The following is a 13,173-nucleotide window of genomic DNA, read 5'->3' as shown; positions in this document are numbered from 1 at the left end:
TTCTCAACCAACGTATGCAAATATTTAGGAATACAAAGGGAATTGGATTCCTCAATTAAGAAAGGGTGTTTACACATAGATAAAATTATTTTCAGGAAAGCCTACTTCCAACACCCTATGATCAAACCACTCAGAGTATTTACATAGGCCCTGAAACAAGTAGTATCTTTCTGTTGCCACCCCAAAGTACTCACCATTTGGCAGTAGATATTTGGGTGTCTCATATTTGAAGAAAAGCAATATTATATTAATGCACATACACTGTAAAGGTACCTAACTATTTAGGTACAACAATAAAGGCTAAAACAGAGCATTGATATTATAATGATAAATAATATCTTAATTTTTTTTTAATGTATGTTTATTTTTGAGAGACAGACAGAACACGAGCAGGTGAGGGGCAGACAGAGAGGGAGACACAGAATCCAAAGCAGGCTCCAGGCTCTGAGCTGTTAGCACAGAGCCTGACGCTGGGCTCGAACTCACAAACCACAAAATCATGACCTGAGCCAAAGTTGGACACTTAACCGACTGAGCCACCCAGGCACCCCAATGATAAATAATATCTTAACAAACTTCTCTAATAAATAAATCGCAATTCACAATTACAAAATAAAAACAGCTCTGAGAAAATGAGGCAAACTTGATAAAACACCATTGTAAGAATAACAAATACTGTTCTGAATTTCTATAATAAAACTATCTATATTCATGCAGACATTAACCACTGGTGCATGACAGTCATAATACATAATGGATACTGAAAACCATTATCTGTAAATCATAATAAAATGAATCTAACATTTTTAGAAACCCACAGTAAATCTAGAAGATAAATAATAAGCAAACACAATTACAAACCATTTCAATCTGTGGCATTCTAAAAACTTCTTCCGTCAGAACAAAGAAAAAGGCTCCTATTTCAGAAGGAGTACGTACTATGAGCATTGCAGTCAAATGTTCTACCACTGAGCTATACCCCCACCATATGAGAATTGAAACATATGTTAAGAACCACTGATGTTTTAAATATCTGGTTCAGGTATATACATATTTTAAGATAAAGAATTTGGGAAGGCGATCAGAAATCAGAATTATGATTTCATACTTGCAGTTAACTAACTAACAACCAATAGAGCTATTTCCTAACTATGAAACAACACTTAATTATGCAATTCTGCAATTACGAAATACATGTACTAGAGGGGCGCCTGGGTGGCTCAGTTGGTTAAGTGACCAACTTCGGCTCAGGTCATGATCTCATGGTTCATGGGTTCGAGCCCCGCGTTGGGCTCTGTGCGGAACGCTTGCTCGGAGCCTGGAGGCTGCTTCAGATTCTGTTGTCTCCTTTTCTCTCTGCCCCTCCTCCGCTTATGCTCTGTCTCACTCTCTCTCTCAAAAACAAATAAATGTAAAACAAAAAATTTTTTTTTTTAAATTACATGTACTAGAGTATGTGCCTCGAAAATTTACTAAGGCAGAGACAACATTGAGATGAGACAAATTACAAAATGAATACAAACACAATACACTGCAGGCAAAGGTCAATCACGTAAGAGGGATTAAAAAATATTAGAAAAACAAAAGTAAATTTTCAGTCCTTGCTATATGCTATACAAAAATCAAAATGTTCTCACAGCATTAACATATTTAATATTCTTGAGGTAAATCATCACATTACTTCAGGTAAAAACAATGGGCCCATGGTGTTTATGTATCTAATACTAATTCACCCAGAAAGTAAATGTGAAAGCCAAAACTTGAACCTGGGCCTGCAAGCTCAGAGCACAGGTCCTTGAGCACTAGACACTGCTGCCCACCCCAGGAAGTAAGCAAAAGGGCATAATAAATCCCATCAACCTGCAGAGAAATGCTTCAGGAAAACTACGGGAATTGAGTTGTGTCACTAATATTGTTACTGACTCCTCCCTCCTGGATAACGGCATCTGAATCATCACTCCCTGAAAGTGTTGATTTAGAGAGTGACCAGGAGTGGTGCTATCCTGAGCAAGATGTCCTCTGGAAGAGTATAGATCTTTATACAATGTGGGAGAAGGGGTAAGGATAGGGTTCTCTGAGGAGACTTGGGTGTCCAGGGGCTCAACAATAATACGCCAATAAAGGAACAGTGTGCTCCATCCAGATCAATGAACAATCTGAGAAAAGGTAGAAGAACAGAGCCTATGCTTGCAAATTTATGAGAATACAATTGTGCTGGGACAGTACAAATCTTTATCTTACAAAAAGACATGAAGTGATTTATCAAGTGGCACAATATTGACCCATTCTTCAGGAAATGCACTATGGGTGTGGCAGGGGTGGGGCAGGGAAGAATGAAGAGATTAGAAAGGCAGTCGGTATGATACAGTGGGAGGAATATAGGTTTACCTTCCAACATTTGCCTTAAAATTTATCAAATTGAATATCCTTGGCTTTCTGTTTATAAGCATATACTCAAAAGAATCCTACATACATATTACAATCAGACATGTACAAAAAATGTTCTCAACAGGTATCAAAAGCAAAATTCTTACGGTGCCTGGGTGGCTCAGTCAGTTGAGCATCTGACTCTTGGTTTAGGCTCAAGTCATGATCTCATGGTTCATGGGAATGAGCCCTATGTGGGGCTCTGTATTGACAGCATGGAGCCTGCTTGGGATTCTTTCTCCCAGAGAGAGAGGTTCTCTGCCCCTCCCCACTGTGTGTGTGAGCTCTCTCTCTCCAAATAAATAAACATTAAAAAAAATAAAAGCTAAATTCTGGACATGGCCATCAAGGAGAGAATGGATGAATTCATTCCAGGTACACATGCAGATGCAAAGAAAGTCTGTCAAGAATTCAGCAATGGAGGGTGACACATGGCAAGATGATGAATCCCTGGTAGGGAAGACAAAGGGTTTGTTAGGAGGAAACAAATTTAGCAGCAGATTTTTGTCAAGTTCTGAACTTGGGGGGATGTGGTTAGATTAAGCTAAAAAAATAAAAATAAGGGGAGCCTGGGTGGCTCGTTCAGTTAAGCGTCCGACTTCAGCTCAGGTCATGATCTCATGGTCTGTGAGTTCGAGCCCCGTGTCGGGCTCTGTGCTGACATCTCGGAGCCTGGAGCCTATTTCCAATTCTGTGTCTCCCCTCTCTCTCTGACCCTCCCCCGTTCATGCTCTGTCTCTGTCTCAAAAATAAATAAACGTTTAAAAAAAAATTTTTTTAATAAAAATTGAAAATATATATATATATACCAACCAAATTATTTACATATTTTATAAATAGAAATTTACCAATTTTGGCATGTTAGCCTTTTTGAGGCTAAGTATCCTTGTTTGTTATATAAAAATAAGAGTGCTTCTTTTGCACTCTCCTCTAGTTATCTGAAATCATATATTTGGATCTCTTTACACCACTGCTGGCATAAAGAGACATGAGGTAAAGGATGTTCTTGCTATAGGTATTGGTGGATATATAGTTATTATGAATCAGTGGAAATTATGTGTACCTAGCCAAAATTAATAAATTCTGATTTCATTAACAATTATCACAGCCTAGGCAACCTCAAGGGGAAAATAATGACTCACAGTGCGGAATGGATTCTACCGAAGGGCAATGTTAGTACCAGGTGACTCTACAGAAACAACTTGTGGCACTGCCACGCAGGGGGCAGATGTGCAGAGAGGTGGTTAGCAATGTAAGCAGTTGACTGTAGCCAGGGAACTGCAGAGTACTGACAGGTGAGAGTCAACGAGGACCAGGTGAACTTTTTGTGGAATGCAGTTTAAAAGATGAAGATCAAAACAGCCTTCAGGTATTAAGCAAAGGATGTAGTTTCCAGAACGTGAAAAATTTGGTGGAAAATTCCAGGAGTTATAGAAGCAATAGTGGTGAGGATGTACATGGAGTGGAAGAGGTTGGCTAAATTCCCAATAAGATAAAATGAGACATTCAAACATTAGTTAAGTATACCAAGATGTACATGATAAATCTAGAGAGGGAAATTAATTATCAGAATAAAGCATTTGGGGGTGACTGGGTGGCTCAGTTGGTTAGGTGACTGACTTTAGCTCAGATCATGATCTCACTGTTCATGGGTTTGAGCCCCACATCAGGCTCTGTGCTGACAGCTCAGAGCCTGGGGCCTGCTTCAGATTCTGTGTCTCCCTCCCTCTCTGTCCTTCCTCTCTCTCTCTCTCTCAAAAATAAATAAACACTAAAAAAATTTAAAAAATAAAGCATTTGTACCAAAATAGAAAGAGTCAGTAAAATTCAAATAAAATCCAAGAAGTTGTATGTATGCATGTATTTATTTATTTTGAGAGAGCAAGAACACGAGTGGGGTAGGGGCAGAGAGAGGGAGAGAGAGAATCCCAAGCAGGCTCAATGCCTGGTGTGAAGCCCGATGTGGGGCTCAATCTCATGACTGTTAAATCAATCATGACCTGAGCCAAAATCAAGAGTCTGATGCTTAACCAACTGAGCCACCCAGGTGCCTCCAAGAAGTTGTATTTAGAAAACTTAAATATACTATTAAAAAAAAAAAAAAAAAGCAAGGTATCCTATATAACAAATTGTGGCAAATCAATTTAATGGTTTCTGGGATGAACACAGTAACTTAATAAAAAAATATTTTCTCAAGATATCCAATAGTCCCACTTTAGAAATCCCATCAATTTGAGAAAAGGGTACTTTAATAACAGGTAAATCAGGTGAAAGAGAAATAAAGGGACTAAGATAAATTTTTCACAAAATTAGGAGTTTGAATAGATTTTGGGGAAACTGCTGCTGAGCCATAACTCTCAACATTCAAGAAGCAAATTTTTTTTTTTTTATTTAAAAAAAAAAATTTTTTTTTCAACATTTATTTATTTTTGGGACAGAGAGAGACAGAGCACGAACGGGGGAGGGGCAGAGAGAGAGGGAGACACAGAATCGGAAACAGGCTCCAGGCTCTGAGCCATCAGCCCAGAGCCCGACGCGGGGCTCGAACTCACGGACCGCGAGATCGTGACCTGGCTGAAGTCAGACGCTTAACCGACTGCGCCACCCAGGCGCCCCAAGAAGCAAATCTTATAAAACACATTTAAAAATATTTATTACTTGATCCAGCAGCCCACAAATCACAGATATAAAACAGAATTCTGAGTGTCATCAAAAACATATAATCAATGATTAAATTTTTGAAGTTCATTTTTTAAAAATGTTTATTTATTATTGAGAGAAAGAGACAGAGTACAGGCGGGTGAGGAGGCAGAGAGAGAGGGAGACAGAATCTGAAGCAGGCTCCAGGCTCTGAGCTGTTACCATAAAGCCCAACAAGGGGCTGGAACTCATGAACCGCGAGATCATGACCTGGGCCAAAGTCAAACGTTCAACCGACTGAGCCACCCAGGCGCCCCTAAAGTTCATTTTTAATATGTACATGGAAATGTAGATAATGAAAACTGCTGTGGTTTAAACATAACAAATTAGAAGTTAAATGGAGGCATAATATTGTATACCTAAAACTAATACAACACTATGTTAACTACACTAGAATTAAAAAAAAAAAATGGAGGCATCATTTAACTTCAGAAGTTCCCTCAAGATGGATCACAATCAGGGACGCCTGGGTGGCTCAGTCAGTTAAGCGTCTGACTCTTGATTATGGCTCAGGTCATGATCTCATAGTTTCATGAGTTCAAGCCCCACGTCGGGCTCTGCGTTTACTCTGCAGAAGCTGCTTGGGATTCTCTCTCTCTCAGCCCCTCCCCTGCTCATGCTCCCTCTCTCTCAAAATAAATTAACTTAAAAAAAAAAATCATTATTTGTTTGAAGGAGAGTAAACAATGGTGCATGCCAGGGGAAAAATGTGACATGAACCACAGTTTGGCCAAAGCCTCACAGACACACAGTTGTGACATTTTCCTTTGGATAAGTTCGTACACCTTTGATTACTGGCTCAAAGGGAATGATCATTAGATATTTGATCAATATCGCCACACTGCCCTTGAGAGACAGGGTGACACCCCACCAAAGCAGAAAGATAACTATTATCACCGATCAGTCGGGCTATCCTGACACTTTCTATGTCAGCATCCCTAGGACTTGCTGACCACTCCACTCAGTGGCGTAAATGGGCACTTCCCGTAAGTAGCAGGACAGCACTGTAATACATTAATCAAAGCGTTCTTCAAAAATTTTGTTACCCGATAAGCCCCCTCCATAGGTAAGTCCACCAGAGGTTGCCCATCATCTAAAAGTGGGTTATCAGAGCAGATAAAGAAGCTATTTCAGACCCTAGGAAAACAAGTTTCACGGGCAAAATTGCACTTAGGAAAATTGTACTTAGGAAAATACGAAATCTTGAAGAGCCAAGTTTCATCTGCATCCCTAGCCTAGGCAGAGCGCTGGAAGGACAACAAGGCAAGATAACAGAAGTAGAGGAGTTAGATTTTATAGGGTCTTTGAGAAGACTAAGGCACGCTCCCCACGTAGGACTGGGTTTCAAAGAGACGATCTCTCTGTCCACTGTCTTTACGGTACTGATGACCAACAATCTCAGAAGAGCCACCCAACTGCCTGATTATACTCTTGATGTGTGGCAACAGCAGGTCTGACAAAATGGCTATGAGGCCTTGAGGCAGTCCCACGAAGCCTTGGGGCCCAAATGCAATGGAGGAGCACTCAGTGTTTTCCTATCTCGTAAACAGTTCTCCCAAACACAGGAACTGAGGACGAACCCTGGACAGGTCCTGGGGCCAGGACTACAGAGGAACTGATGGATCGGTTGGAATCAGATGGAATCAAGTACGGGAGGAGAGACCAGGGGAACGAGGGTCCCCGTGACACAGCCCTCCTCATCCCTCTCAAAGCCTGGGGCCCAAAAAGGTCACAGCAACCAGATAATAGAGTGTTGTAGGTCATGATAAAGACTCTGCCTCTGTCTCTGCATCAGCTGGGACACCGTCAGAGGGTTGGAGGATACTCCAACTGTACGACAGAGTAATGGGGGAGATTTCCTTTGCGTGTTCACAAGTGCTTTTCTTTTCCCAGACCTCTCCTTGTTGGGGAGGGTTTCTCAGACAATATTTGACGAAGCAGCTTCATCTCTGACTGTCTCAGCTGTTACCAGCGTTCACGGCTTTGACACAGATGTGGAAAACCAACTTGGTTTTCTCACTATTTTCATCTTGCCCTCCAGACCCCTGGGCTCTGTCCCTGGCTCCAAAACAGAGATAACATTCAGGTCAGAGAGATTCCTGCTTATAAGAAATGAAAGTTATGTGCTGGGGCTTTTCCAGAATATAATCCCAGCCCTTAGTTCATCTGAAGACGGAAGATGTTACAGATGGGTCTACACTAATTTCATCCACTGACTGCCTTCTTCTGCTTAAGGAACATTTTACATATATAGCCATCTAGCTCTCTTCTGAGAATTACTGGATCAAAAGCATGGGAGTAAAACCAGGGAATCCGGTATTTTAAAATTTTGCTGTACGGTTTGGTGATTACTCAGGTAGTGGAAGCAATACTAATCTAGGGAGGAGTGGGCAGATAATCTGAAGAAAGGAGGAGATGAAAGTCCAGATGCCACTTCATAAAGCTTTCATTTCAGAGTCAAAACAGCTTTGATCACAGTCAGGCAGGGCAGAGGATCCCAAGAAACTCACTAGGGCAGATCCCAACATCTGGACGCACTTTATCCACACCCAGGGAGACCAGGTTCCTGTAGTTCTCCAGCATCACTTCCCGGTACAAGGCCCTCTGAGCAGGGTCCAGGCACTCCCACTCCTCCTGAGAGAAATCTATGGTCACATCCCTGAAGGTCAACAGCACCTGTAACGAGAAACACATTTGACTAAGAGACCATGAGGAGAGTTATTATGTTCATGCAAATTATAAGAGAAAGATGTAAGGATTGATTTGGTGGTAGTGAGTTTTTTGACAAATCAGTAGAAGATATTTTTGAGCCAGTCATATAGCCCTAATTTTGTGTTATTATACTTCTCAAAGAGAGGACATACATCCACAAAGTCACTGTGCATTCTGCAATTTTGTGAACAAAATACATAAATTAAAAAGTTCATCACAAGGTGGACTACACAGAAGTGTTAGATAGTATATTTTACACATTAATGATTTCTCTGATGAGCTACGCTATGAGTAGTGTCTTTAGAGACTACAAAATTCAGAGACGTTTAAGAAAGTCTGAGATCTAAGAATGTGAGGATTATAAGAACAGAGACAAAAAGTTTTTGAACATTTATAACGTGCTACATATTATTCAAATGGGTATTATTTTGGGTAATAACATTAAAATTGTTTTTTTTTTAATTTTTTTTTTCAACGTTTTTATTTATTTTTGGGACAGAGAGAGACAGAGCATGAACGGGGGAGGGGCAGAGAGAGAGGGAGACACAGAATCGGAAACAGGCTCCAGGCTCCGAGCCATCAGCCCAGAGCCCGACGCGGGGCTCGAACTCCCGGACCGTGAGATCATGACCTGAGCTGAAGTCGACGCTTAACCGACTGAGCCACCCAGGCGCCCCTAAAATTTTTTTTTAATGTTTATTTATTTCTGAGAGACAGAGTATGAGCTGGGGAAGGGCAGAGAGAGAGAGAGAGAGACACAGAATCCGAAGCAGGCTCCAGGCTCCGAGCTGTCAGCACAAAGCCTGATCCGCGTCTTGAACTCACAAACCATGAGATTAGGACTTGAGCCAAAGTCAGACGTTTAACTAACTGAGCCACCCAGGCACCCCTTAATTTGGGTAATTAACATTAGAGAAATATCTGTTCCTGCCTTATAGAGGAGGCAACTGTCACAGAGACTCTAAGAAATTTGCCTTGGGTCAAATAGCTAAGAAATGGCAGAGCTGGAACCAAAACCAGGTGTTCGGAATTTAGACTTGAACCTAGAGTCCACAGTTAAGTAACAGAAGCAGCATTAAAATTACACTGAGGGGTGCCTGGGTGGCTCAGTCCATTAAGCGTCCAACTTCAGCTCAGGTCATGATCTCACAGTTCATGGGTTGGAGCCCCACATTGGGCTCTGTGCTGACAGTGCAGAGCCTGCTTCAGATGCTCTGTCTCTCTCTCTCTGCCCCTCCCCTGCCCACATACTCTCTCTCTCTCTCTCTCAAAAATAAACATTTAAAAAAAATTTTTTTAACGTTTTTATTTATTTTTGAGACAGGGAGAGACAGAGCATGAACAGGGGAGGGTCAGAGAGAGGGAGACACAGAATCTGAAACAGGCTCCAGGCTCTGAGCTGTCAGCACAGAGCCCGATGCAGGGCTCGAACTCACGGACCGTGAGATCATGACCTGAGCCGAAGTCGGCCGCTCAACTGACTGAGCCACCCAGGCGCCCCCAAAATAAACATTTTTTAAAAAGTATATTGCTAGCAGGTTTTCTAAGTGAGAAAGCATGAAGAATTCAAAGCTGAAAACATGGACCTGCATATAATGTCGTTATATATGCACACACATAGTACATTACTATTCTTACCACTATTAATTTACTAATGAGTTAGTGCAGAAAAAAACTTAAGGCCATGAAAAGTATGTAAGAACAATTTTCAAAGGTTAAAATAAATATAAAAGTTATTTATGGGGGCTCCTGACTGGCTCAGTCAGTTAAGCATCTGACTCTTGAGCTCGGCTCAGGTCATGATCTCAGTTTCATGGGTTCAAGCCCCATGTCAGGCTCTGCATTGGCAACTCAAAGCCTGCTTGGGATTCCCTCTCTTCACCCCTCCCTGTTCATGCTCTCTCTCTCTCTCAAAAATAAACATTTAAAAAAAATTATTTATGAAACAATGTGTCTTTAATACACACTTTTTTTTTTTAATGTTTTTTAACGTTTATTTTTGAGAAAGAGAGAGAGAGAGAGAGACAGAGTTAGAGCAGGGAAGGGGGAGAGCGAGAGGGAGACACAGATTCTGAAGCAGGCTCCAGGCTCTAAGCTATCAGCACAGAGCCCAACATGAGGCTCAAACTCATGAACCATGAGGATCATGACCTGAGCCGAAGTCGGATGCTTAACCGACTGAACCACCCAGGCGCCCCTCACATCATAGGTTTCTGCTTGCATACATGCACACACACTTAAACACACTTTCATTAAAAGCAGTTGTCTCAGGGGCGCCTGGGTGGCGCAGTCGGTTAAGCGTCCGACTTCAGCCAGGTCACGATCTCGCGGTCCGTGAGTTCGAGCCCCGCGTCGGGCTCTGGGCTGATGGCTCAGAGCCTGGAGCCTGTTTCCGATTCTGTGTCTCCTTCTCTCTCTGCTCCTCCCCCGTTCATGCTCTGTCTCTCTCTGTCCCAAAAATAAATAAACGTTGAAAAAAAAAATTAAAAAAAAAAAAAAAAAGCAGTTGTCTCAGACAGATTTGGGGGATGAATTTTTTTAATCTATCATTTTTTTTTGCTCATCTGTATTTCAGTATTTTGGGTAAAATAACATTCAGAAATTGTACTTAATTTTAATGAAGTTGTTGTTAACATTATTCTTGTATTAACCTAGTCATAAAAAAATAGAAAACTACCTTTTCCACTAAAATACATATATATGTAAATATCAAAATTTTGTCCATTTAAATATAAGCCAAGCATAGTATATCCAATAATAAAATAATGATTGATTATAAAATGCATTAATGTTCTACATCAATTTAATAGATTAAGATAGAAAAATGTTTCGAAAGCATTAGATCTTTGAAGATATTATTGGATAATTAAGTCATGCTGAATAAAAAATCAGAAGTGTCATTAAGCAAGAAAATTCTAGTAAACATCACGATCGGCAATAAACAGAAGCATTTCCACAAAAACTGAGGCTGACACAGGGACATTGTGGCTCCTGCCATTCACCACTGCACACAGTGCCTGTTCATTGGGAACCATGTGGGATCCATGCATCTTCATTCAGAGAATGCTTTTTTTTTTTTTTAAATGTTTATTTATTTTTGAGAGAGAGAAAGAGAGTGCAAGCAGGGAAGGGGCAGAGGGAGAGGGAGACACAGAATCCGAAGCAGGCTCCAGGCTCCGAGCTGTCAGCATAGAGCCCGACGTGGGGCTCGAACCCATGAACCGTGAGATCATGACCTGAGCCGAAGTCAGATGCCCAACCAACCGAGCCACCCAGGCGCCCCTAGAGAATGCTTTAATGAGGATCTAAAAAGAACAAGCTGTCTATGTATACTGGCACAAAAACAACTCCAAGATCTGTGTATGGAATAAAATAGCACAGTATAACATTCACTGAATAATTTTAACTAAAATCAACTAATGCTGGTAAATGCATTTTTATAAGACTTGCACTTAATCTTGCACAGAACAAAAGTCAGCGAGTGATGATGGAGGGCGTGACAGGGAAGTAGATGTTTTACTTCTTAGTCCAGAATGTGCAACACTGTTTGGCGTTTCACCTGAAAATAAAGATATATAGCATGTGATGTTTAAAACAAATTGGTGTTCAGTAACAACTGGTGGGGCCAGAATTTGCCTCCAGGCACTCTGACGACAAAGACCAAGTTTTTTGCTTCACTGGAATTGCTGAAACATTTTTACGTCGAACACCTGCGCAAAAGCCCCAGGGTGAACAAGATCTTCACGGGATGGATATGCTTTGAGTGATTTTAAAGAACTTACTGTTAAAACAAATTACACAATAAAACACCCTTTATCATTGTTATGTTTCAGAACTCTCCATTCCAATCCAAATCATTACTATCTCCGAGCCAGAAACACGCCCATTCACTTGGTTGGTTTCAAACGCCTTGTAAAAGCAGGGACAACAGGTTTCCCCTCTTCAGTCTTCTTTTCCAGCTGTTCCTGCAGGTTAACTGGGCGCACAAATGTGCAGTTCTTCTTAAAGCTGTCCACAAGGAACTGACGGCGCGTTCCTATGCAACCCCTAAGACAATCCCCTTTGCCAACCTCACGGACACCAAGCTTCTGATCCAAACCTAAGCATGAAACCTTCCTCCTAGATGATCCCCAACACGGCCTCTTCACAAATTCCACGTCTCCGGGTCACCATGCGGGAGGAATGGAATCTAAGTGACGATGAGAGGTACAAGGTCTGGGGGAGTTCCAGCACACGTGTGAGGCAAGTCCCTCGAGAGAAAATTACCAATTTCAGTTAAGAGACACAGAAGAAACAACCAAGAATGTGACTGTTACCTGGGAACGACTCATTTCGACCTCCTCTTTCTTTCCTGTTCCTCGGGGCTTCTTTCTCGGATAAGATCAGTCTTGAGAAGTGAACCCTGAGTGCTGAAAATAGGCTGTTTCATGCTTAGAATGAACAAACCGTCTTCCGGTGACACAACCACACACAGAGGTAGAACCTCAACACGGGAAGGGACAGGGCTCTGCCGCCCCAGGAGGAGCCCGAGGAGGGGCTCGTGAACGCAGAGGCGAGCAAAGGAGCGGGTTCTTCCCCTTTTCTGCAGAACTCGTTGGCCTGCTGAGGGGCCCACGCACTCTGCTGCTGCAGTGGGACCTGGGCTGGACTGACTCTCCCCTCCAAGCCACAGACCCGGCCCTGACCAAACACCGCACAGAAAAGAGCCCCCCCCCCCCCTCCACCAACCCATTCTTGGACCAGGGACGGAGGAACAGGGCAGTGAAGCACGTGAAGCGGCGGAGGGGCTGTAAGCGGAGCCGGAGCCACGCCGGGACTCACCGTGAGCGGGAGGGAGAGAACGGTAGTTGTAGCCACCAGAGAACCTCGAGTGGAGGACAGCAGGCTCTGCTGCCTCGAAACACGGGTTTGATACTGGGTATCCCAAATTCACTCACCGGAGAGTTTCTGCCCGTCAGCTCGATTCACTTCCGGGTCTGAAGGAAACTGCGCACGGCAGCCTGGAGAAGTAGTTTAGGGGGCGGGGCCTGGGCGAGGCCTGGGCGGGGCCGCGTCCAGCGAAGGGCGGGACGTGGAGAGTAGGGACTGGGCAAGGAAGCGCGCGGTGGGGGCGGGCCAGTGTGGGGGCGGAGCCTGGACTCTACTGGCCCTGCTCCGCCTCTGGCAGTTTATGGGTCTGTTAGTCCCTCTGCCCCGGCTGTGCTTGTTTCTTTGCTTTTTGATCGCTGTGGAACAGAGCTGCTTCCTGCGTGTTCTAAATTAACGTTTCTAACAATTTAAGGTAAGAGAGTAGTTATAAGGCCAATTATATTATAAGCTGAGATGTTTTCCTCG

At 42.7% G+C, this 13,173-nt stretch overlaps 1 protein-coding gene across 1 annotated transcript in view; it reads right to left on the bottom strand.

The window, feature by feature from the left end:
- Positions 1–12,801, bottom strand: part of LOC115502653 (zinc finger protein 665-like) — a 45,856-nt gene extending 33,055 nt beyond the window's left edge. Inside the window, exons 1-3 of the mRNA XM_030298242.2 lie at positions 12,661–12,801; positions 12,156–12,248; positions 7,638–7,803 (exon numbers count right to left, since the gene is read on the bottom strand). Coding sequence (XP_030154102.2) covers positions 7,638–7,803; positions 12,156–12,170 — 181 coding nt within the window. The 5' untranslated portion in view covers positions 12,171–12,248; positions 12,661–12,801. The remainder of the gene's footprint in view (positions 1–7,637; positions 7,804–12,155; positions 12,249–12,660) is intronic.
- Positions 12,802–13,173: the final 372 nt, after the last annotated feature.

This window comes from Lynx canadensis, chromosome E2 (genome assembly GCF_007474595.2).
Source record: "Lynx canadensis isolate LIC74 chromosome E2, mLynCan4.pri.v2, whole genome shotgun sequence".
NCBI lineage: Eukaryota > Metazoa > Chordata > Mammalia > Carnivora > Felidae > Lynx > Lynx canadensis.
The sequence above is the reverse complement of the archived record's forward strand: the minus strand, read 5'-3'. Positions and strand labels throughout refer to the sequence as shown.